Raw genomic sequence first — 27,305 nt, forward strand, 5'->3', positions numbered from 1 at the left:
AAAACATGGCCCTGTTACCCCTCTCACCCTGTCAAAATTTTATGGAAGTGATGGAGACAATCACTTGTCTCAAAGCAGCAAGGATCTCTGCAGAATACGAGCCCACAGAAGTAGAAACAGAGCTAACCCCTCTCCTGTTTTGTTAATGAACCACTACTCTCTCTCTCATACAAACATTGTGCATCACACAAAATCACAACACAGTACCACACATCAAACCCCTTTAATTTTCTTCATAACTCAAATCACACACCAGATTCTTCATTTCCTGAAACCAAACAACTGGTCAAATAATGAGCATATGGCCATCTCACACAGAGATCACAATAGCGTGATGCATCAAATGAACAAATCCACAAGGGCCGTTTTACCCTGTCGTAGCTCAATCGATAAGGCAGTGTCTGGGATGCTCCCGGACGCAGGTTCGAATCCTCGTCACGGCCCTTGTGGATTTGTTCTTTTAATGACCATATGGTCTTGAACCGCTGTACATTACTCCCCAGCATTTAGAACTCCATAGATAATAAATCATAATCAACTATACGAATCAATTTATTCATATTTTGTGAGGTAAAGTTTTCTGGAATAACGTGTAGATATTTTCCATTATAATCAAAAGCCACACTTTTGTTTTCAGAATTTTTAACAATTTTAGGAATGCATAATAAGTATGTAGGAAACTAATTTTGTTTTCATAAATTCTTAACACATGTAAAGTTCATAATGGACAATCCCCATAAGGATATAATTCGAGGTAAATATAGCTCTCCATTATACAAAAAGCCACACCATAAATATAGTCAAGTGTCAAAGCTGAACTCAATACAAATTATCACAATGAACAAATGCTTTTTAATTGCATATACTGTATTATAATAAAAAATACTCTAACCAACTTATAAAAATACAGTACCCTTAAATACAACAAAATAGAATATGCAATAAATAGTTAAGTGAAGCAAAGAGAGAAAAATGGGTGAACAAATCACTGCATATTTATTGTAACATGTTCAACAAACATTAAGTCATTTGAAGCTGACATACCACATACCTCCAAAGGATACCTGATCAACCAGGCTGTGACTCATACGTCAGGCTGCGAGCAGCCGCGTCCAACAGCCTGGTTGATCAGTCCAGCAACCAGGAGGCCTGGTCGACGACCGGGCCGCGGGGACGCTAAGCCCCGGAAGCACCTCAAGGTAACCTCAAGGTAAGGTACCCATGAATGTAAATGTAAACCCCAGCTGACCATTCACTATGTAAAATAGAGTGGATAGTTTAGTATTGCACTTTATAATAATAAAGCAAATTCAAATTGTATTTGCCAATTTATGAAATATTTTACACATAAATTAAAGTGAACACATCAAAACATGGCAATACAAAATAAAATAAGAAATTAATGCAGTAGCTGCATAGGATTTCTGCCCAAAAATGCTTGTGGCTCTACAAGAATGTAAGAACTCTTGTACAGTATATATAAATAAAATAAATTAAAAAATAATTTATTTAGTTGCAGCCAAATGTGAGAGGTATTCCTAGTGCCCCATACGGTTCGGTTCAAACGATACATTAAAATAGCCTTAAAAAATGCAAATCCTGCCCTCTCTCTTTGTAAATATACAGAGTATTGTTCGTGTGGACATGTATGGGAAAATATATACTGAACAGAATAGAGTTTGGGAGAGTGATTTTTGAATGGGGATGATGATGGGGTGTTACTGTAGTGGGGAGGTATGGGTGTAAATGAGAGGTTATTTATGAGGGTCAGTTGGAGGGGATGCAAGAGTAGGGAAGGTGGGTGCTGGTGGTGCAAGCAGATGGGCAAGTCGAGCCTTGCCCGGGGTTAGCTTGTGAGGGCCGAGTCCAACAGGAGGTTGCTTGGGGCGGCCTGTATGGCCACTTATCCACTACAACCCAGTTGGTCTGGCACTTCTTGCAGAAAACTGTCCAGTTTTTTCATAAAAAGTCCACTTTTCACTTCCCATTCTCATAGCTCTTACCACCTTAGTGGCAATGTCCCTGACTGGGAACTGTAAGTTCAGGTTGATCTTGGGTCAAAGGGTTTATACTGTGGTTTATGCTGTGTACAAGTCACACCTTCGACTCCCATTGAGTTGTATACACAGCACACTGCTGCTGAGAGGACTTGACTGGCTCACCTGTTCTTTGTTAATGGATTTCCAACCTTGCTTCTTTATACTAATTTTTCCTAATCTTCTTGGCTTCCTCCCTCGTGTACACTTAATTGCACCCCTAGTATGTCCTTCATACTAATTTGCCAATACAGTATGTACTTCACTGGAGTCCCAATACAAAAAGTTTTCCTTCTCTGGTCATGAATATTCCTGAAAATTCCCTATCCTACAACAATTTTGAACCTCACTGGCTGCATTACTCGCCTATACTTTGGGCAGAATCCAGGTTATTTTTGTTCATACTTCCTTCTGGCTCAAGAAGTTTATTTTGTTTTGATTCCCCTCTATGTCCACCTCAACTTTGCTACTCTGTTCCTTTCTCTAATGAAAATATTTTCTCAGGGTTAGTATGGAGTTTCATTTTTTATTTTTGTGCCTGTAATTCCAAAGTTTATCAATGTGTAAAGGTTCATGCTCTGTGTCCAACAGTGGTAGTTATTGTGAATGGGGGGGAGGAAGCAAATGGTGTGGGTTGGCAGGAGGCATATGTATGGGGACATATTTAATTACCTAATTGTAGTTACAGGATGAGAGCTATGCTCATGTTGTCCCATCTTCCCCGTACTCTTTGTCGTACAGTATAACGCTTTGAAACTACAGTACTGATGGTTTTAGCCTCCACCACCTTCTCACTTAACTTGTTCCAACCATCTACCACTCTGTTTGCAAAAGAAAACTTTGATATTTTTTTGGCACCTTTGTTTCCTTAGCTTGAATCTATATTCTCTTGTTCTTAAAGTTGCTAGTTTCAGGAATTCCTCTGTCAATTTAGTCAATTCCCGTTTTATTTTGTAAGTGGTGATCATATCACCTCTTTTTCTTCTATCTTCTAGCTTTGGCATCTTTTCCACCTCTAACCTCTCCTCCTAGCTCTTGTTTTCGAGTTCTGGCAGCCCTTTTGTAGCATGCCGTTGCACCTTTTCCAGTTTATTTATGCGATTCTTGAAAATTGGGCGCCATACAACTGCCGCATATTCCAGTTTTGGACTCGCTAAAGTCATGAACAGTTTCTTTAGTATTTCACCATCCACGTAATTAAAAGCAAGTCTGAAGTTGGAAAGCGACACGGCTCCTCACACAATGTTCTTTGTATGTTCCTCTGGTGAGTTTTTACTATCCAAAACCATGCCTAGATCTCTCTCTTATTGTTTTTTAATTCCTTTCCACATAATTTATAAGTTGTGTGTAGTCTTTTTTCTCTAATTCTACATTCCATAACATGACATTTATTCATATTGAATTCCAGTTGCCACATGTGTGTGTGTGTTGAGGGTGGGGGGGACAAAAGAGTGGGGGATGGAGTATCTGGCAGAGATGGGGGTGTCAGTGGGCAAGGATAAGGTGTTGGTGCGCAAGAGTAGGGGTGTCGGTGGGTAAGGAGAGGATGTCGGTGGGTAAGGAGGGGTGTCGGTGGGTAAGGAGGGGTGTCGGTGGGTAAGGAGGGGGTGTCGGCGGGCAAGGAGGGGGTGTCGGCGGGCAAGGTGGGGGGTGTCAGTGAGTAAGGAGGGGGGTGTCGGTGGGCAAGGAGAAGGTGTCGGTGGGCAAGGAGGGGGGTGTCGGTGGGCAAGGAGGGGGGTGTCGGCGGGCAAGGAGGGGGGTGTCGGCGGGCAAGGAGGGGGGTGTCGGCGGGCAAGGAGGGGGGTGTTGGTGGGCAAGGAGGGGGGTGTCGGTAGGCAAGGAGGGGGGGTGTCGGTGGGCAAGGAGGGGGGGTGTCGGTGGGCAAGGAGGGGGTGTCGGTGGGCAAGGATAGGGTGTCGGTGGGCAAGGAGGGGGTGTCGGTGGGTAAGGAGGGGGGTGTCGGTGGGTAAGGAGGGGGTGTCAGCGGGCAAGGGGGAGTGTTGGCAGGCAGGGGGAATGTCGGCAGGCAGGGGGAATGTCGGCAGGCAAGGGGGAATGTCGGCAGGCAAGGGGGAATGTTGGCGGGCAAGGGGGAAGGGGGTGTTGGTGGGCAAGGATGGGGTGTGGGTGATGTCCAAGGATAGAGGGAGGGGAATTATTTTTCAAATTGTAATAATTGCAAATATAAGCACAAAGCCTAGTTTTATGAGCACACATAAGTACTGTAGGTTTTAAGCCTATACGATTCACCAATCATAAGATATCCTATACAAAACTTTTTTTTCAAAACAATATTATGGTCAACCTGGTTCAGGTAACTGCCTACTCAGGAAATAGCTTGAACAGCTTGCTGTGAAATCTGAAGGAATACAAGTTAACTATCCAAGTAATTCACTATAATAATGTAGTCTTACTTGTCTATTCTCAAGACTTGTATGAAAACTGGTAAGAGATTCCAAGTAACTTTGACCAGACCACACACTAGAAGGTGAAGGGACGACGACGTTTTGGTCCGTCCTGGACCATTCTCAAGTTGATTATCGATTGACTGTCACAATCGACTTGAGAATGGTCCAGAACGGACCGAAACGTCGTCGTCCCTTCACCTTCTAGTGTGTGGTCTGGTCAACTTACTTTAGCCACGTTATTGTGACTCATCGCCTCCAAGTAACTTTACTGTGATTAACCCCCTGAAGTCCCTCAGTTATATTGCAAAGACAAAATGATCATATTACAATAATATCCAACAAGGAAGACATAAGGAAATGATATGAGCATCACTTACAAGACTATGGACAGTGAAATTATGATGGATATTACACTATTATTTTGTATGTAAAGCAAAGTAAAAAAATAAAATAGTCTTTATGAATACAACTGAATGAATAGTGTTACAAATGCATATAAAACACAAAAATAGGTCTGGGAAAAATATAATCTTCAAAGAAAGATAAAACCATAAATATCATTTTCTTTCATTCGTAATTGTTCAAGTGTGAATTCCAAAATCCAAGCACCAAGCCACACTTCTTTATGATGCCAAACAGCATGGTAGAGGCTTGCTCGTCTCATTCATTACTGTCAAGCCTTATCTTGAGGATATCTTGAGATGATTTCGGGGCTTTAGTGTCCCCGCAGCCCGGTCCTCGACCAGACCTCCACCCCCAGGAAGCAGCCCGTGACAGCTGACTAACACCCAGGTACCTATTTTACTGCTAGGTAACAGGGGCATAGGGTGAAAGAAACTCTGCCCATTGTTTCTCGCCGGCGCCCGGGATCGAACCCGGGACCACAGGATCACAAGTCCAGTGTGCTGTCTGCTCGGCCGACCGGCTCCCAGCCTTATCAAGGCCTTGCTCACACATTTCCCTTGCACTACAAGAATCACTCAATATTTGCAACATTGGTTACTAAACTTCCAAATTTGCCAAGAAAGTTTGAAGATCATGAAAGTAAAAAAAAAAATAAAGGTAATTTTTTCATTACTTCTACAAGCCAAGAAGACAAATAAATAACCATTAGTAGCTCTTGCTGTCAATAATTGGTAACATCACAAAGGAATAAAGGCATGTCAAAAAGAATACAAACTGTGAAGATACTGTGCTTAGCTCCTATTCATAAGCATATAAGGCAGATAATGGTACCTTTGTTCATCTTGAAATGTACGAAGGTACAATGTTTTAATAAACCCACTTCCGCTGAATACTTGTGTTTCCAAAATAATAATTCCTGTTGAAACATGGACCATAAACAACATCATCAATACCCTGTTTCCCATTTTCATGGGATTTGGAGGCACCCCTAACTATATTATTTGAAAATTTAGTCGAGTACTAAACAACTATGGTTCAAAAATACAACAATATTTCAAGAGCTTTATGTACTTTAACAAGACTGATCAATTGCAGAACTAGGAGGAGTATTTTTGGAACGTGCCTTAGAGAAGTCTAGTTTTAGATAAGCCTCAAACATACGTCGGGCCTGAGCCAATACCTTATTTACGTTGTGCTGCCGAACCATCTTGTCAAAGTGCATGGCTAGCTCGTTGTGATCCATTTTATTCTGCATTATGTGTTGACGGTGTTGTAAGAGAAGAGTGAGGCACAGAAACATGAGAAACGGATTACCCCCACCAAACTCTTCTGGAGGAGGCATAGTGTGAACCTGTGGAGATCCACTAGCACTCATAGCAACTTGCCAGCCGGTAACTTCTGTTACTTCTTCACACGAATTAACACTAGCTGTCATGGTAGTCTCACCCTCGCCATCCATTTCTGACTGCTGATGCTGGCCGTTGACTTTTGGTGCGAGTTGCTGAATTGTGGTAGGTTGCTCTTCTTGGCAAACAATTTGCAAGTGCTGGTCAGTCTCTGGTGAGAGTGTAGCAACAGGATTCTGCCAGACATCTACCTCCCCACCATCAGAATACACAGGAACACCAACATCCGCATCAGAGTCAGAAAAACATCTTCGAGATTTGTTGCTTTTATTTTCACAAGAAACTGGTAAATGCTTAGAATTCTCCTCCTTTTTTCTACTGGATGAAGTCATTTTGTCTCTGCTTGGAGAGGATGGAATACTCTCACTATCAGATTCTTTATTTTTAGTCAAAAGCTGAAACTCTCTTAGATTTCTTATTTTTCTGATATTCCTAGTTGGGCTGTCCTCTGGCGAGGCACTTTCTTCTCGTATCCTATCGACATTTATAGCAGTTTCCCCACTTGGTACTCGCACTCTCACACGAGAAGTGTCAATGGGCTGGGACCACGTACGACTTAGTTTCTTTCCTCCTGCACCAGCTTCAAGCCCATCACAGTCCACACTGGCTGCCCTTCTACTGAGGATGGCTGCAAGGCACTCGGCACTTCTGTTTGATACGCACGACCTCTGCCGTCTCAGAGCACAGACATTATCATAGTGACTTTGTCGTGGTGTTGGCGGTGGTATAGGAGTCTTCTCCTCTTGAACTGGATTAAACGGTACCTGAAATATAAACCTTAACGATATTATAAACTCTGGAAAGTGTAAGTACTGAAGTATTACAGAACATAATGACAAAGAAAGGAAATTATTACTTGCAGTGTATGAGCTTATTGCTTTGGTGGCACTAAACAGGTACCTGTAAGCTTGACAACTGAGTATGTCTAAGTTTGATAAATTATTTAAGTTACAAAATTTGAACAATCCTCAGGACTGCATCCTGAGGATTGTGTGTGCAAGAGAAACATATATAGTATTGGTTGGAAGTCAGTACATTTGACAACCAACAGTTAGAAAGGCAGGTCTGAGAGCTAATAACTCAATTCTGCAAGCACAAACAAATAATACACACACACACGCGCCACTCCCAGGCACTTACACACACATGGCGCTCCCTGCCCTACACTCACATGGTGCTCCCTCCCACCTACACACACACACACACACACACACATGGCACTCCCTGCCACCTACACACACATGGCACTCCCTGCCACCTACACACACACATGGTGCTCCCTGCCACCTACACACACACATGGCACTCCCTGCCACCTACACACACACATGGTGCTCCCTGCCACCTACACACACACATGGTGCTCCCTGCCACCTAAACACACACATGGCACTCCCTGCCCACCTACACACACACACATGGCACTCCCTGTCACCTACACACACACACACACACATGGCACTCCCTGCCACCTACACACACATGGTGCTCCCTGCATCGTACAACTTCTGTCTCTACCACTCTATACAACTGGTCAGAAGATCCAACACAGAAATAAAGGCAAGAGCTTCAGTCAGTGGATTTTGTGGTGATGTTATGTCACTACCTTTGACCACCTGGTAGTGGTCAAAGGTAAGTGACCTGGTGGCCCATTCAATAAAGTAGTTCGGAATGCTGCTGCTTGGTGGTCCTCGTAATACCGATAAGCACTTGGAAAGGCTTTGAGCACTGTAGGAATGCACTTTCTGGCTAAATTCTGGGCTGGATTGAGTATCCTCCAGTGTCTAAAATGACTTGTTGGGAACAAGTTTAAAAAAATTTCAGGTGTGCCGGTGCAAACTGTCAACTTGCTCTTATTGCGAGATCATAACCAGGGATCAGTAGGATCTTGCCTTAGGATGGAACTAAATGTCTTCCTAGTATTTGCATGACCTGTCGGGAACAGTTTTGAGAAGTTCCTTTGTGCTGATTCAGAATGTCAACATGTCCTGACTTTGTAAGACACTAACCAGGGTTCAGTAGGATAGTGCCATAGGGAAGGACAATGTGGGGTATCTTGGATATAAAGCAATATCACTAGATGCAATACCTGCCACACAATTTATTAGGTTACAGAAGAATAAACAATTATATCAAACCTCAAACAACGGCAAAGATTCTTCAGGTGGATTTGGTGGAAGGGAGCTCCACAGAACTTCTAACATGTACAGGGCATCTTCGAAGGCAAACTCTCGTTTTAACTCTAATAACAACCACCGGTAGCAGAAGAGAAGGTCATCAGCCTGCAAAGAATTAATTGTAAACAACATTGAACATAAGAATAGAGGGAACTGCAAAACACCTACTGACCTATCGGAATCGGTTCCTAGTTATACTCGCCCAAACTCACTCATGCATGATGACGACCAAACCACACATGAGAAGATGAAGAAGTTACGATGTTTTGGTCAAGACATACAATTCGATAATGGTCCAGGTCGACCGAAATGTCTTTTTCATCTTCTGGCATATGGTTTGGTCGTCATATCTTCAGCCATGTTATTGTGACTCATCGTTCTCACTCATGTATACAGTGGGGCCATGCGACAGGGGAGCCGGTCGGCCGAGCGGACAGCACACTGGACTTGTGATCCTGTGGTCCTGGGTTCAATCCCGGGCGCCGGCGAGAAACAATGGGCAGAGTTTCTTTCACCCTATGCCCCTGTTACCTAGCAGTAAAATAGATACCTGGGTGTTAGTCAGCTGTCACGGGCTGCTTCCTGGGGATGGAGGCCTGGTTGAGGACCGGGCCGCGGGGACACTAAAGCCCCGAAATCATCTCAAGATAACTTCAAGAAGATGCTCAAATGAATTTTTGTGAACTAAAATTCTTAGTGAGCCAAAGAAAACTGGATAATGGGCAAAATATTGGTGAACCAGAATGTGGTGTCCTCCAAGCTGTCTTAATAGACCAGGCCTAAGTTCATACTATTCTCCTGCCTTTAGTAGTAAATACTGTACAATATGTCTAAGCCACCGTTGAATGCTGAAAGTGTGGTTATCATTTTTTGTTGATCCCCCGGGTAATGTTGTAATCATTTGTTAATTTTAGCCATCATCCAGTTATTATTCAAATGATATAGTCATAATACATCTATATGAATGTAATGAAAAAATTCTATAATATTCAATTGCTTACTATAGATGAAGTTACTGTATCTTGTAACACCAGAAAATATATTATTGTCAGATTACAATTTGATGTTTCCTGAAGGTGTTTAAATCTGCTTCTAGACTCAATTATCAGACAGAACAGCAACAAACTAATGGGATGCAAGACACTTCCTTTGAGCTGTACTAGGAACAAATTTATTGGAAATATAGGTGTACATATTAAATTGTAGGCTATGTACAGTACTCAGTGTTATTTGTTACTGTACCACAAAGTGCTTTCTGTGGTACACTACTTTCAGCCGTTTAGCGAGAAAAATACCCTTAACTCTTAACCCTGGAAACACAAACCGAAACTGTCTCTATTTTCCGCTTGATACAACTTGTAATAAAGTTGTTACATCTTGGCTTAACGTGTTTATGACGTATTAAAACGTTGTTACAACTTGCTATATTGGTTGTTATAACTGGTTAGGAGGTGTTAAAACTTGTTCGAACGTTGTACCAACGTCGTAGTTTCGGTGTGTGTTTGGCGGGAAATAGCTTAACTAATTAAAGGCCCTACATTGTGATGCACACATGACAAAAATATAGGAGCGAAAGCCACTAATACGTATAGTATTTTGGGCAGAAACTTTTGTAACTACTGATAAACCACTAACATGTTACAATGAATATTGTAAAAATTACCAGTAGTATTATAAAAGGAAAAGAGAAACTAATAATCAGCTCATCAAATAAATCAGATTTTAGTATCTGGCTTCAGATGAGCTGATGTAGGATAACAGTTCTTAGCTTCCTGTTTTATTAGAAACATAAATACCATCTTGAGGTTATCTCGAGATGATTTCGAGGCTTTAGTGTCCCCGCGGCCCGGTCCTCGATCAGGCCTCCACCCCCAGGAAGCAGCCCGTGACAGCTGACTAACACCCAGGTACCTATTTACTGCTAGGTAACAGTGGCATAGGGTGAAAGAAACTTTGCCCATTGTTTCTCGCCAGCACCTGGGATCGAACCCAGGACCACAGGATCACAAGTCCAGTGTGCTGTCCGCTCGGCCGACCGACTCCCTTATATATAACCATTCCTTATAACCATTATTCTTAATTGCAAATATGGAGAGGGGGGGACATACTTACACATACAGTACTGTAATTTAACAAATATTTACCTGATGAAGCTGAAGATAAGAGAAGTATTCTATATCGTAGAATATGAGAGCTTCAGTGAGATGCTGAAACTTAAGCGTCATGGCATCACCATCAATATGAAAATTGGAGTGTACGCGAGCCATGAGCGCACAAAAGCACACGTACGCCTGAGCTTCATCTCTCATGGTTACCAAGAGGGGTGAGGCCAAGTCACTCATACCCTGGCAGTATCCAATTGATGGGTGGTTCAATGCATATCTGTTTCAAAAGAAAATCAGGAGTACTAAACATTTATACTATTAATATTCCGAGCCCTCACATTAGTAATAAAACAAAAGTGATAACATTTCGGTCCACCCTGGACCGGAATCAACGCGGCCTCAAAATCAACGCGGCCTCAAAATCAACGCGGCCTCGGCCTTGTGGTGGCCTCAAAGCTATCTTTGAGGCCACCACAGGAATCATACCTAATGTTCATAATAATTGAACACAATAACTTATGACACCCAAAAACCTTAAGGGAAGAAAACCCTGAATCCTCCTAATGAATTTTAAGTAAACACAACACTCTTCATAGCAAGATGTTTCTGATCATGAAACATCTAATATAATTCAAGAAATTAATAAGAAGAAGAATGAGGAACTAACAGCAATTCAGGCATATATATGTTTGGCAAGGAAGGAGACTGTTAAGTCACTTAATTTACATTGATGCCCAGAGAATGAGGTTATCATACACTGATTTTAGTTATCACTGGGCTTTGATACAAATGATGCAAATGCACTCTTGTACTACAAGCAATGTCCTCCAGACACATGACGAAACTACGACGTTGCTACAACGTTCAAACAAGTTTTAACACCAAACAAGTTGTAACAAGCAATATAGCAAGTTATAACAACGTTCTAATACGTCACAAAAAGTGTTACAACAAGAGGTAACAACTTTATTACAAGTTGTAACAAGCAGAAAAAAGGGGGCAGTTACAATGTGTGTTTGCCGGGATGGAACCAACACAAAATTACAATTTGGTGTTTCCCGCCGGTATCTGAATCTATTTCTGGAAGATATTAAGACACAAAAACAGCAAAGGAGTGGGGGGTTATCTTGAGGTTATCTTGAGATGATTTCTGGGCTTTTTAGTGTCCCCGCGGTCCGGTCCTCGACCAGGCCTCCACCCCCAGGAAGCAGCCCATGACAGCTGACTAACACCCAGGTACCTATTTACTGGTAGGTAACAGGGGCATTCAGGGTGAAAGAAACTTTGCCCATTTGTTTCTGCCTCGTGCGGGAATCGAACCCGCGCCACAGAATTACGAGTCCTGCGCGCTATCCACCAGGCTACGAGGCCCACCTCGTAGGGGGGAGGGGGGTTACAAGGCTCTTCTTTGAGCTGTGCCAGGAAGAGATTTACAGTACATGTTATATAGATGTACTTCTCTCGAGCAGTTTAATAGATAAACTAAGAAATTCCTTAGTTTCTAAGGGTTTTCTAAGATCTAGGAAAACCAATTTGACTCCCATTCTTCATCCTAAATGTCAACCTGTATTTTGCTGTTATTGAACATTAAATACTATGTGTACTGTTGCTGTAATTACAATTTCTCTGTTCAAGTAGTTTATACCTTTCCTTATTAAATATAATTTACAAATTGCAAATCATTTGATAATTTCTTTAACAAATCAAATACGTTACCTTACTTCTCATTTAGTATCAAGTGTTACCCTATTAAACTTATAAATAACTTGCCTATTTACGTCAAATTGTACCCGAAACGCTCTGCACGTTAGTTCTGTTATATAAATGACATAAATGGTGTACCTATGAATACTCCAATGTATCATGCTTGAAGTGTACTTTTATATGTACTCTATATTAATTATTATTTTTATTACATTATTATTATTATTATTATTATTATTATTATTATTATGTAAGGATGCAATGTGAACAATGCATTGGGCATGGTAAGGAACAAACAAGGCTGCGTGAAAGCGTATTGTACGAAGGAAATGTATTTTTATTCATGACCAGCACTCTACACCTGGTCCCAGGAAGAGGACCAGTTGTAGTTTCCCCTTCGCAGTCCCCGTGGCGAAGTGGTAAGACGCTCGCCTGGCGTTTCACGAGCGCTTTGTCCTGGGTTCGTATCCTGGCCAGGGAGGATTTACTGGGCGTCAATCCTTAACTGTAGCCTCTGTTTACCCAACAGTAAAATGGGTACCTGGTTGTTAAACGATTTGGTGGGTCGTATTCCGGGGAAAATTAGGATTAAGGACCTGCCTAAAACGCTATGCGTGCTAGTGGCTGTTCAAGAATGTAAGAACTCTTGTATATACTGTATAAATAAATAAAAATAAATAAAAAAGTTGCAGTGCTGCTAAAGATAACTGCTGGAGTGTGATGATGCTTGTTCATCCATGATCCTGTAGCGTGAATGGTAATGAATGAACAAGAAAATTGTCTTTATTTACTATATAAAACTTTGTTATTGTATTATTCAATTTTTTGGTTTATCATAATGAAGCCTTCCCACCCCATTAAAGTGTGGGAATGGGGTAATGACTATGCGTTAATACAGAACAAATTACAGCCTTAGCATGGTGCTGTGAATCATACATGCAATAACTGGTCACCAGGTTATGTACCACTAGCTCTTTATTACCAGTCATTCAATAATATCGTTTCATCGTTGTAGATTAGTACAGTTCTTCAGTTTTTTTGTTTTTTTTTTGGGGGGGGGGGTTTAGAAATTGATTCCAACATTCAGGGGAGGATGGGTGTCTCCTCCCTTTGCCTGCCTTTCTATTTCTTCCCACTGCAACATGATCCTCATAACCTAAGCAGCCTAGGAGGCTACACTTGGTGGCGGCAGCAGCATAGGCCTACTAGCTTGGTGCCGACTGTTAGGACTATACCTGGCTGACACCTTAAGTCAACTGGATGGATAACCACATGTCACAGACTTCTATTATATAATTGGTTATACAATGATTCCTTGGTACTTGAACTTATTTCATTCCAGAAGGATGTTCGAGTATCGAATAATTTTTCCCCAATGAAGAATACTGTAAATTGGATTAATCCAATCCAGACTCGACAAAATACACTTATATACGCATTTTACTTGAATTTAACTCATGTTTATAAGCCTACCGTACATAAAGCATACAGAAAACAATGGAGGATGTTGAAGTGGTTCTTCCAGAATTCAAGGAAGGGCCAACTGGGTATCAGCAGTCACTTCAAAGTACCTTTGAAATAGTGATTTAGTGTACAGTGTCTTAAAGTTACAAATGACCTGTTGGTCCATGGGCTAGATGAGAGGAGTCGTGTTTTAGGGCAAGAACACCACGAAGGTAACGGAAGGTTATGAAGGTAACTCCTGTAGCAACTCGGCCTCCACGCCTGGAGGATGAGCAGGAGCACTGCCCGTCACAACAATTGCCTTCAGAGGCAATTGCTTCCTCTCGAGGTTTTCCTTGACACTAGGACTAAACACACATTTGTATGGTCAAATGTCATGCATTATATTTTTCTCGAATAAAGTGTTCAAGTGCCGGATTGTTCAAGTTCGGAGCCATTTCAGTGCCAAGGTATCACTGTATTTGGCATATATATATATTATTTAATTTGTATATTATTAATAATAATATTTTACCTAAACAAAATATTTAAATAATCTGAAAGTCTTACAAAATGAACATGATAACTTACGTGGTTAATATGTTATATAAACTCTGAACATTAATATTGTCATCAGGACCACTAAAGTAGGAATGATGTCGATCCGTGCGCAAAACGTCCTTACGAACCATATTTGTCACATACTTGACCTCCTCACTAACATCCTGTAAGGAGACACAAGACCAACCTATTAACATGCTCAATTTTTGTCTTTTTGCTAGTAATTCAACATTAAAAAGTGTATATTTTATATAAATATAAAAGAACGTTAGAATTTTTTGGTTTTATAACAAGCATGGCCATGATATCATTCACATTCCAGTATAATATATATATATGAACATAAAATGTAAGTCTTAATTATACAGTATACCTAAAGATCATTTTGTCTAAGACATTAGGCCTTTAACTTCAATAAGCAGCTACAGTCAAATCATGAATAAAAAGTTATTCACTGTAATTTTTGAGCTTTGCTAAATACAGAGAATAATATACGTAACATTATTAAAGGCAATAAATCAGGCAAACTATCATTGCAGTATGGTAAGTAACCTAACTGTGAATGATGGACCTGACCCGCTCATCAGATGGCGGCTCAGGTCACCCACGGTCTCGGCTATTTTGCCACCTCACAAACTCTCCAAACAGAACCCACTTGATACACCACAGGAAATGAGGGAACAGGACTGAGACTGCTAATGAGGGCTCTACCAATCCTTGCTTCCTTGGAGGGGCCCTCCTCAGTAGCTTCCCAAGCTTACTCATAACACTGCCACAGCAGGAGGAGACAAACTTGTCTGATAGAGAAATGAAAACAGAAAACACACACAGGATTGACTCATTGGAGAACATGTCAGTAGAAGAGTACCTGTGGCAGAGGGCATCAACTATATGTCAAATGCCGAAGCACAACATACAAAGAGGCAGAGACATTAGAATGAACGAAAGATCAAAACTCAGGTGGACCACCAAAAGCCTCAAGCCCAGAGGAGTGGCATAGACATACACAACAGAAAAGAAAGCCATCAAACCAGAGAATGTATACACAGCAGATAAACCACACAAGGAAACTGAGCATGAGGACCAGAAACCTAGAACTTGGGGAACATGCCACCAGAACAGACGGAAGGATTCCATGGCCCGGAGTGACCACAATGGAACCAAAGCTTAAAACCAAATGTCCAGGGCCTCCAGCTCAGAATAACAGACCACCCCCTCCCCCCCCAACAGTCTCAGGCTGCCATGCCCATACAGTCAAATACACAATGGCTGCAAAGCTAGGGGCATGCAATCAATACAGCATGGGGGGGGGGGGGCAAACAACCTATGTAAGGCTGCAATAAGGTGCCAGAATATCCAGATATCCAGACAAGGATCCGAAGAGCCACCTGCAGCAAGGTCAGATACTGGATGAACACATGATCACAGCCTCAGAGTGGGATCCAAAAAAAAATCCCACTGGCTAAAAAAAACAGCAGGAGACAGGACCATGGGAACCTACAGAGGGGCAGAACTGAGCCGCAAACCCAGACACCGGTAAAAGCACCTAGAAAAAGGACAAAGGTGGCACCAAAAACAGTTGAAGAAGGAAGACAAAATAAACCTCTCAGGAGCAATCTTTCTGGTCTAGCTGTACCAAAGCCACAAAGGAGGAGACAGGGTAAACCCAAGATCTCCTCAATGGAACCAAAAAAAACTATAATATCCTCCCCATCAGACCCCTCCCTCTCTTGTGGTGGGGAATTGAAATTTTAATTCCCCACCACTAGAGAGGGAGGGGAAAGGGATGGAGCCTTCAAACCCTCAAGTGCCCTAAACTGAAGGAAAAAAAGAAGGAATGCCAAGCTCTGAAAACACCAACCTTACCTTTCCCAAAAACAAACATTTGGAAACAACAAAACCAGGGGAGCCCCAACTACCTAACCTGAAGTTGAAGGGTAAGAACGTATGCACAGCAGATGAACTGCTAATGAGGGCTCTACCACTCCTTGCTTCCTTGGAGGGGACCTCCTCAGTAGCTTCCCAAGCTTACTCATAACACTGCCACAGCAGGATGAGCATGAGGACCAGAAACCTAGAACTTGGGGAACATGCCACCAGAACAGACGGAAGGATTCCATGGCCCGGAGTGACCACAATGGAACCAAAGCTCAAAACCAAATGTCCAGGGCCTCCAGCTCAAAGTAACAGACCACCCCCTGTGAACAAAAGTATGTTTCATCAGTACTGTACATAGTGTACATCATATTATAAACCTTTGATCATAGATTTTGTCTGATAACATCATTACAATATTCATTTTCTTATTTTCCCCTTGTTTTAGAGATGCTTCATTAGTTTTAAACATTCACAGTAGTAGTTTGAGCGACTGTGGCCGGCATCTTTTGCAAAACAATAGTTTGGCAAATCTGGTGCATAAATTAGGACCAAAATGTGTGTAATATAATCAGAGATTTGCCAAATCAATGTTCACCCAATCAGGAATTGCTCTGTATTACAGAATAAAATTCTAGTCAACAAGCACAGGCAGAAAACACAAAGCTAGGTGAAGGAATTTTGTGAATAAAGATAAAAAAAAACACAGCCCTGTCAAGTGTGCCGAGACACACTAAAGGTAAACACAACGGAGAATGCCATCACTAACAAGTAACATTACCACCAACTGTGCCGAGACACACTAAAGGTAAACACAACGGAGAATGCCACCACTAACAAGTAACATTACCACCAACTATGCCGAGACACACTAAAGGTAAACACAACGGAGAATGCCACCACTAACAAGTAACATTACCACCAACTGTGCCGAGACACACTAAAGGTAAACACAACGGAGAATGCCACCACTAACAAGTAACATTACCACCAACTGTGCCGAGACACACTAATGGTAAACACAACGGAGAATGCCACCACTAACAAGTAACATTACCACCAACTGTACTCTTATGTACTCTTTAAGGGAGCCGGTCGGCCGAGCGGACAGCACGCTGGACTTGTGATCCTGTGGTCCTGGGTTCGATCCCAGGCGCCGGCAAGAAACAATGGGCAGAGTTTCTTTCACCCTATGCCCCTGTTACCTAGCAGTAAAATAGGTACCTGGGTGTTAGTCAGCTGTCACGGGCTGCTTCCTGGGGGTGGAGGCCTGGTCGAGGACCGGGCCGTGGGGGACACTAAAAAAAAAAGCCCCGAAATCATCTCAAGAAGATGCAACAGCACAAGTGCTAAGAGGATATTATTCATTGCTTGAATTTGCAAAACTGAACCAGAACATTGAAGATAAGCAATAACCCAAGCAATTAAAAAGTCACGTGACATAAATAACTTGCAAAAATACACTTAACAAGCATACTAAGGATAAATTCCAAGTTACTTGACTAAAGCCAAGTTTGTCACCTGTTGAATACCTAACATGGTGACCAGTCAAGTAGATTGTAAAGGATACCCCCATCCGTGTTGGTCAGGTGCTACAGATCCTCATATAGTTTACAAGAGCACCGATTGGTGGTCCTCGTAATACCAATAAGCACTTGGTAAGGCTTTGAGTTCCCAGAAAGTGTTTTCTGGCACTTTATCTCTCTTTAGCACCAGCACCAGAGCAGTTGTTGAACTGTCCTCAACTAAACTTTGACCTCTCCAGAGCCGGGATGTTTTTTGTCTTAGGGAACAATCAAGTAGAATATCTCGGAAATTATATATATATTTCTTTAAAATAACATTGGAGTTTCATACTCTGGAAAAGATAAGTTTTTTAGGCACAGGAGAATATATTATCCCTCTTTATCTTGCCAGGGAGTTTCTTGGGCCTTTATGCTACACCTATTCTGCCCCCCCCCCCCACCCCTCCACCCCACACCCACAAAAAAACATTCCTCACTTCTTAAGTATTCAATCCAAAATAGGATCTCCAGATGGTCAGATTTTTCTGACCATCGAATCCACGAACAAATCCACAAGGGCCGTGACAAGGATTCGAACCTACGTCCGAGAGCATCCTAGACGCTGCCTTAATCGACTGAGCTACGACATGGTAAAAGAATTGCAACCGGGAAATCATCTTGATTTGCCAACAGATCCTGCAATCTCTCCAAGACACAAACCAGGGTTTTACGCAATTCTCCCATGCACTCGAGCTAAAGTAATGAAGTAAGGGCGAAGAGGTAGAACAGCCTATTGACATAGCTCGAGTGCATGGGGGAGTTGTGTAAAACCCTGGTTTGTGTCTCGGAGAGGCTGCAGGATACGTTGGTAAATCAATATGATTTCCCGGTTGCAATTCTTATACCATGTCGTAGCTCAGTCGATTAAGGCAGCGTCTGGGATGCTCTCAGACGTAGGTTCGAATCCTCGCCACGGCTCTTGTGGATTTGTTCATTTGACGCATCACGCTATTGTGATTTCTGTGTGTAATGAAGCTGAATCCATGTATCTGAATGGTCTTCAGTGGAAGCCTTCCTTTAACATAAGCAAGAGCTGAAGCTGTTTCCTAAAGAGGAGAATGCATTAACAACAATCCATTGTGGGTTGTCTTCAACTTCAGTTCATACCACTACATTAGCAGCTCTAGTCGATGCTAAGAGATCATCAGCCTCTTGTAATGTAGTGGTAACATGCTTCCCCCCACCCCAACACCTCGCAAGCAATTTCAGTCAGGTTTAAGCCTTGAGCGGGAAGGTGATCTTAATTGCTTGCCTCTATTTACCCAGCAGTAATGAGTGACCTGGTTGTAAACCAAATGGCAGGTTATGTGCCTATAAAAGCTAGTAAGGGAAAGGCTTAAGGTGAACTGTAAGAAGAAAATGCTCAAATTGTGCTAAAAATAATCATAACTCAGCTGCTACTGAAGCTGAGAAGGTGCTGCCAACTTGGTGGGTGATGAGGCACCTGTCATTGCTGATGAAGTTGTAAAATGGTGATCAGCCCAAGAAATAAATGCACTTTCACAGCCAACATGTCAGCTGAAGGCTCTATGAAACCTGGAGAAATCTTTAAAACTCCTAATACACCTACCATCAATGGAGTACCACCTTTTCGAGAAAGGTTCCGAAGAGCTCAAAAAGCTGTGCATTTTTTATACTATTGCCCTTAAAAGGAATCACTACCAATAGAATGTTCATAACTGTCATACAATAAAACTGTTGTGGGTTGTGTATGCTTACAGGAGATGATAATGGATGCTGCTGCTCCTTCCCATCCGAAAGGATATGCAGCGTTCCTGTCTCCTCGCCCTCCTGTAAGTGGGTATCATAGTGGGTACATTATATACAACACCCTTCATGCCCACATTAACATCTCCCACTCCAGGTGGTAACTGTTCAACTCTAGAGCAGTAATATATGATATGCTACAGTGACCTTTCTCCAAGTGCTCCAATTTCTCGATATATAATAGGAGTTGGTTGACAAGTTTCGAAAATAATCCTGCTTGGAAGCAAACCTTTGGCTGTAGCACCCTCTGGACCCTTTTCTTCCCACTGAGCATAGATATGCAGGTAAATCATTTTCCATAGTTTTTATTGCATTTATAGAAAGAACATGTAACTGAAAATGCAGACAAAATATAGAGTTGAATGTACTGTACTGTATTGATATGGCCCTTTCTGAGCACCACCTCAGTAACTCCAGGGAACATATGGAAATGGTATGCTTAAGGTATACTAGATATCCAGTTTCCTTTGGCCTCTCTGACCACCGAGTACATTTTTGTTTTAAATGTAGTCTTGGCCCTTCCTAAAAGTGGCGGTAAGTCACAAAACATTTGACCTCCCTTTGAGCAATGTTTGGCAACACTTGAATAACAAAAGCTCTGGAAAGACATAAGATTCTAAAATGCCTCCCACCATTGCCACCAGTTGACAACCCAAGAACCTCGGAGCCCCACAAGCACATTCCCTCCTCACGTCTCTCACGTTCACTCGTTTCCTGATAACATCGACCTATGCAGGCAATGAGTCACAATAACGTGGCTAAAGTATGATGACCAGACCCCACACTAGAATGTGAAGGGACGATGACGTTTCGGTCCGTCCTGGACCATTCTCAAGTCGATTGTGATTGTGACTTCTCACAATCGACTTGAGAATGGTCCAGGACGGACCGAAACGTCGTCGTCCCTTCACATTCTAGTGTGTGGTCTGGTCATCAACATTGACCTAGTTTGCACTCTTGGGTTTCCAATGTTGGGGACAGGAAGTGGGTACTTCAGCTTAACGTGGTCCCTTGTAGATAACTACTGACCTTCCCCTGGATGCAACCCACAATGGTTGTCGAAGTAGTGGGTTGTGGGGTTGCTGCATTCCTATTCCGTGTATAAATATGATGTCCTGACTGTACTAACCATATGGTAATATTGTGTCTTGGCTGCAATAACACTGTTTTTATGATATTACTGTCTTAACTGCAATAAACACAATCTCAGACACATGGAAATTATCAATATTGAGTACTGTACAGTGTATAATATTACCAATCTACATTTACCTCCTGACAGTCACATAAATCAAAAAATTATTATACTGTACCATTATAAAAGTTCATTATTTTGACCTGTAAAGGATTATATAAAAGTTCATTACCGTCACCAATAAGAGTGCAAACTCGGCTGAATACGTGGGATATAGGATTGTACCTCGTCATTATTGAGATGTTCCTGCCACACCGTTCTTAAGGCTTCGTATTCCTTGGTTTTCTGTTTCATGTAGTCCAGTCTCTCTCTCCCTGTTAGGCCCTCAGGATATACATTTAGTAAATGCTTCCATACCACTTTTCTGTGAAAGAAGAATGTCGGAGTTTAGATGACGACCGAAATCTGTTCAAGGAATCAGAATTTACCCGATTTACCCGAGGGCCATAATCTCTAAGTGACCTGGATGGGAACAGGAAGTAGGTGGCATTGTAAAAGGGTCTCCCTTTCTGCAATATATGTTTGCAACAAGCAATAGTAGAGAACTCAATGACACCTTTTTTTCATGCTTCCTACTGTACACTACTCAACCCAAAAAGGTGGGAAGCTGTAATTTAATGTAAACTTTCCCAATTATAAATGTACAACCATTTATGGATAAAGTTCTTATTTGATTTGATTTATCCGATTTCAATATAAAAACATCCGAAACACCACTATTTCTCATTCAAGGCGTTCATCAAGATGTAGATTTAAAAATCTTCTGTACACTGAATACAGAATTACCTAGAAAAAATAATCTATAAATTTCTATTGCAAAAATTTCATCCAAAGCTTACCTGAGAGAAGGCTCAAGACCTCCTAAGTAAACACACAGACGTAATTCTTTTGGGTGGGCCAACTGCCCCACACGATTTAGCATCTGTTGAAACTCTGAGTCAGTTAGAGGGGGTCTTGTTGGGCGAAAAGATGCTTCGTCTCCTTCTTCATTCCAATTTAAGGCCTTCTGGACAATTGATAACGTTTTCTCCATCTGTTGGGAATAATTTTCAGTATTATTTTTTATCTCACAACAAATGCTTACACAGCTAAAACTATCAATATTTACTGTCAGACATTTATTAGCTCTTTTTATTTCCCATTTATTTTAGCTACATTAGTCTTTGTGCATTACAATGCCTAGGTAAGATATAATTACCTGTACATACAGGTAATTATATTGTATGTAATTAGTTGTGTATGTGTAATTATACCCCCCAAACACACACACACACGGTGTGTGGACAGTTGGAACAAGTTAAGTAAGAAGGTGGAGGAGGCTTAAACCGTCAGTAGTTTCAAAGCGTTATATGACAGAGTGCTGGGAAGACGGGACACCACGAGCGTAGCTCTCATCCTGTAACTACACTTAGGTAATTACACACGCACAGACTGGCAAAAAGTCCTAAACACTACCTGAGCCGAGTCAACTCTTATCAAACTGATGTGTCAACCCAAAGGATAACATCAACAAAGTAGTTAAATTCTAAAGGCACACACACTCATGTTTAGAAAACACGCTCACGATACTTAATAAGCATGCCCAGATTACATGAGCAAGCCCCAAGAGAAAAGCCATCCACTTATCTATTACAGAATACTGTATTCAGGTCTCGGGCAGAAGTCAGTGTCAGGAAAGAAGCACCAGGTGAGCGAGAGAAAGGATTAGCTAGCAAGAATCCTGGGTGACCTCCGCTGTTACTTTATGGCAACCGGGGAAAGTTGGGGTTGGTGTAGTTTATCTAATCCTTATCCAATTACTTTATCTAATCCTTATCTAATTCAAAATTATCTAATTTTGGTTCTTTACCTTTCCTAATAGGTTCTCACACATTTCGTGTGATAATTTTTGTTTTCTTTGGGCAGTTCACCTCACGAGGGTTTATTGTTGATACATGCAAGCTTAACCGCACCTTGGTGTGGTTACATCTCCAGTCAAGAATGTAGTACTCGGTGTAGGCAGTTCTAATCGACCCAAGACACTACAGCTTCGACACAGAGCAGGCAGCAGACTACGACCTCATCCAGCTACAACGCTCTCCCACATAGAGCTCCGCGACTCCGGCCTCACTCAGCTCTCTGCTCTGCTCCAGGCTTCGTCTCAACGTCTACGACACTGTTGTATCCAGGACTACTAAATAAATATGAAACTCACTAAACACTGTGTATCTAATCTACCCAACAATGTAATATAAACGTACGTTACATTGGTAAGGTATGCTCTTGGTGAGCCAACAAATTTCCAGAGCCCATGCTTGGAAGTGGCTCTGAGGCAACATTACTACTGAGGATGTCAGCCCACAAGTTTAAACAAATAAAAAGTTAAATTAAAGTGTTGCAAGTGACCTGAGACCCAAGACTTAATTAATATTTAATAACTATAATACAACTTGTACCTTTTCTTTGAAGATTCCAGGGAGTTTAGCAGAGTAGTTGTTTCTTGGGAGATCAGGCAGAGAAAGTTTAGGAATATCTATGTTGGTGACAGCATCCCATGTGCCATTAGATGATAGCAGTTCCACTTTCACTAACAGGTATGGGTCGGCAGATCTTTAAAAAAAAAAAAAAGTTAAGTTCAATTTTATATATTAAATATAGTTCTTTAGACAATAGAGACTGTATGAACAGTCTCCGTGGTGTAGTGGTAAGACACTCGCCTGGCGTTCCGCGAGCGCTATGTCATGGGTTCGTATCCTGGCCGGGGAGGATTTACTGGGCGCAATTCCTTAACTGTAGCCTCTGTTTAACGCAACAGTAAAATGTGTACTTGGATGAAAAAACGATTCTTCGCGGCAGGGGATCGTATTCCAGGGACCTACCCGAAACGCTACGCGTACTAGTGGCTCTACAAGAATGTAACAACCCTTGTATATATCTACAAATAACTTAAAAGAATCCACAGCTAAGGGGCCCAACTCATATTTGTTTACATTCTTTTCAATACTAATTTTTATTGTCATTATAACGCCTAGGTTATTATCAACATTTTGAGTTTTATTGAAAAGAATCAGTCAGCTCCGTTTTATTTTTATGTTTTAAATAAAAACAAATTTGGCAATACTGTAATGGCAAGTTGCCAATTAGTATATTTGATGGAAAAGGGAGGGGCTATGAAAACAATCAGATTAAACACTTTGGCAGCCCGGTCTCTCTGCGCACTGCCGACGACAAACTTTCTGGGCTCCTTGAAGCCCTGATCATCAATTTATAAAAAGTTTACAATCTTTTGCATTTTCCAAGTCATTTGTTGGATTATAACTCAAATGTGGGTGTCAAAATGTTTGCAAATAAATTCTCTATAGTATAGATGCAAAACAAAAAACAAAAATGTATACATATTTATAATAGACTACACATGACAGTGAAGAATATGCAAATGTTTATGTCACAAGTGAGACCTCATGGGTGAGCAGGAAGCTCTCTTGTTGGTCCACTCTCACTCAAGATATGTTTTGTTCACATTGTTACAGCAGTTCTCACAAGTTTTCAGTCTGGTTGATGTGAATAGAAACTGAAACTCACAGACTGAAACGAAAACTCAGAAACTGTAAATAAAAAATTTAGCAGTCAGACGACTCATTTTAGCATTGTCGGAACATTTACTGTTGGAGAATGGACGACATGTTTTAGTCTCATCAGAACACAAAAGTGATAAATTATTAAATACAAATCATTAGAAAGTACTGTTTATACAAAGTTATCCAAGTTAAAGGGATAGTGTTAAGGTTTTGTGATTCATTTTTAGCAGGTAAATTAATAAAAGAAAACTGTGTCCAGGAGGGCCAATACTTATCTGAAAAGCCATAATTCGAAGAGAGGTGTGATGGGAATGAAAAGTATAACCGACGTCTTATTGCATCACACCGGGCTAAACCGCCAAGGCTGTCTTGTTAACAGATCAACCAGCTAGGTGCACAGCCACTTGGCAGCGTGCAAGGGTAATTAACGAGTCAATTATTTTACAAACAAGTGCTACGCTCGGTCTGGACCTTATTTTCTATACAGTATTTAGTTTTTCTTGCCTATTGTCTGTTTTAACTCGCCCACCTCTCTGGTGACCTTTTCTTGGTTAGAGCTATTTAGGTTGTTAGCAACAAAGCCACCTTAGGCTTAGCCACCTCGCAGAAAAATATAAACAATTCGATAAACAAACTATTTAACATTTTCCTTAATACAATCTATAGAACTTTGTCAAGTCTTTCCAAAGAAATGACTTAGAAGTAATGTGTGTTTACTATGTTATAAAAAATGTAAACTAACCATAATAAGCAATATTTACTCACTTCACAAAAGCCATCTCTAGATCAAAATCAGAGAGCATTGGGAGCCAACAAGCTTCAGGGAAGCGATCATCACGTGCCAAGTAACAAGTCTGAAACTCTCTGCAGAAAAAACAACGTTTAGTGATTAGTTTCAGCATATACGTAGTATAATGAGGTTATAAATGTGTCCTTTCTTGTCATGGGAAATTAACAAAATATTTTATGATCACGAAGTAAGATTCAGTCTATTTGTACGAGGATTACAACACTTAATCAGTACTGTATTACAAAATTATTATTTGCAAAATTTTATTACGTACTATACACATACATTAGCAAACCCCAACTCCCATTTTCACGGTACAGTAGTATACAAAAAAAGTTTATAGATATTAAATAACATTATAAATATTACTACTAGTTGAAGCAATCAGCCCCTCAGCCCCTGTGTTATGGGGGTGGCATACGATGTGACGTCGCCATTGTCCATAATGTAGTAGTGCAAATACAATAGCCTCAATACCAATGCAGTACTGTATGGGGGGTAGGGGGGATTGGGCTGAGGACTCGTCTTCCCAAATTTCTTCCCATTAAAGGTTGACAAGAGTTAACAAAAATTAAACAAAATCAAATCAAATAAAAAAATTTGCAGCAGTCTTTCTTACCCTTTCAGATCAAAAGCCCTGGCGATCAAATTCCGCAGCACCTCGTAGCCAGTCAGCTCTGGATCCACACTAAAGCGACAGCATTGCGAATCTACCTCACACTGGCTGTGCTGTGTGATAGAAACAGTTTGATTAATTTATGCTTTCCCTACAAAATTAATATTTAAAGTAAAATGACATACATTAAAACAAATTAAATAAAGATGAGCATTCTAGAAATAGAAAATGTGTTACCACAAAATATGCTATTGAATTTGTGTATGTTTTGCCAGGGATAAACACATTAAAATGAGAATATTCTTGGTAATCACTTAACTGAAACATCAAATGACATGAAGACACCATAACATGGAGAAGAAGGGAACAGTGCAATGATAGTGCAAGGATAGTGCAATGATAGTGCAAGGATAGTGCAAGGATAGTGCAAGGATAGTGTATGGACAACACAAGGACAGGGTAAGGCTAGGCCACTACAGGCCTGTCCTTGCTGACCATTTTTATTGACTTAATTTATTTCTAGATAATAGTGTAGTGACTAGGAAGTAAGTGAAATGACAGACTACTGCAATTCGATGGGTCTGCCTACTAACAAGCAGTTCGTTTCATTTTACACCATAGCAACTTACAAACACCAGAGGGTATGAATGAATGAATTATCAGGGGGAAAGCGCCAAGCCATTACGACTAAGCACTTGAAAGGGTCAGGATAAGGATTTGGGATGGGACGAGGGGAAGGAATGGCGCCTAACCACTTGTGGACGGTCGGGGATTGAACGCCGACCTGCATGAAGCGAGAACGTCGTTCTACCGTCCACCCCAAGTGGTTGGGCACACCAGAGGGTAACAAATAACCTCTGGTGTTTGTCATATGGTTTTCTAACCACCCGATTCATTTACTGCCCGATCAAGGCAAATGATTTCTCAAGTGATTTCTGAGGTACCTTACTGGTAAACCTTAAGAGGTTTACCAGTAATTTTGCCTACATCCATAATAATAATTTTCCAATCAATATGAGCTATACTGACATTTTAAATCATTATTTATCAATTCATTTTGTACATTAAATTATTCAAATTTACCAAACATAATCTGGAAGAGGTCACAGCTACTGGATAACTTATTCCCCTAGTATATGTGGAGAGTTGAAAAATTAATATATTAAAACAATTTATACATAAATATATATATATATACACACACTGTCAGCTAGCAAGGGTCAGCCGAGGAAAGTGATAGTGGAACATCAGAACACAAGAACGAATTCATATGGGTGAGTTGCCCTAAGAGTTGAACACAAGAACGAATTCATATGGGTGAGTTGCCCTAAGAGTTGAACACAAGAACGAATTCATATGGGTGAGTTGCCCTAAGAGTTGAACACAAGAACGAATTCATATGGGAGAGTTGCCCTAAGAGTTGAACACAAGAACGAATTCATATGGGAGAGTTGCCCTAAGAGTCCTGTTCAGAGGTCTGGCCTGCTGCCTCTGCCCTCTGCTCACCTGGATCACCTTGATCCTCACTGCATCCCTGGACGGGGTCGCTGTCGTTATGGCAGATGCCATCTCTTCAATTAATCGATTATGAAGTCGAGCGGCCGTGGTGCCCCATAACAGCTGACAGCATCCACCTGACAGCTGCTCCGTCGTCCAAACATTCAGCTCACTCCACACACCTATATTATTCAATAT

At 41.3% G+C, this 27,305-nt stretch overlaps 1 protein-coding gene across 3 annotated transcripts; it reads right to left on the reverse strand.

Moving 5' to 3' along the window:
- Positions 1 to 536: 536 nt before the first annotated feature.
- On the reverse strand, positions 537 to 27,275 carry LOC123768964 (TBC1 domain family member 25). 3 transcript variants are annotated; one of them, XM_045759848.2, is made up of 11 exons: positions 27,117 to 27,275; positions 25,614 to 25,723; positions 24,970 to 25,068; positions 23,083 to 23,236; positions 21,487 to 21,680; positions 20,873 to 21,011; positions 19,405 to 19,476; positions 14,276 to 14,409; positions 10,577 to 10,814; positions 8,394 to 8,537; positions 537 to 7,019 (listed from the first exon to the last, which is right to left on the reverse strand). In XM_045759848.2, the coding sequence occupies exons 1-11, from the start codon at positions 27,177 to 27,179 to the stop codon at positions 5,922 to 5,924; spliced, it is 2,445 nt and encodes an 814-aa protein (XP_045615804.1). In that variant the 5' UTR covers positions 27,180 to 27,275; the 3' UTR covers positions 537 to 5,921. The 3 variants fall into 3 exon arrangements, with proteins under 3 accessions (XP_045615804.1, XP_045615805.1, XP_045615806.1); XM_045759849.2 differs by lacking the exon at positions 19,405 to 19,476; XM_045759850.2 differs by lacking the exons at positions 23,083 to 23,236; positions 24,970 to 25,068; positions 25,614 to 25,723; positions 27,117 to 27,275 and adding an exon at positions 22,497 to 22,780.
- Between the last annotated feature and the right edge of the window lie 30 nt (positions 27,276 to 27,305).

This window comes from Procambarus clarkii, chromosome 64 (genome assembly GCF_040958095.1).
Source record: "Procambarus clarkii isolate CNS0578487 chromosome 64, FALCON_Pclarkii_2.0, whole genome shotgun sequence".
Classification (NCBI taxonomy): domain Eukaryota; kingdom Metazoa; phylum Arthropoda; class Malacostraca; order Decapoda; family Cambaridae; genus Procambarus; species Procambarus clarkii.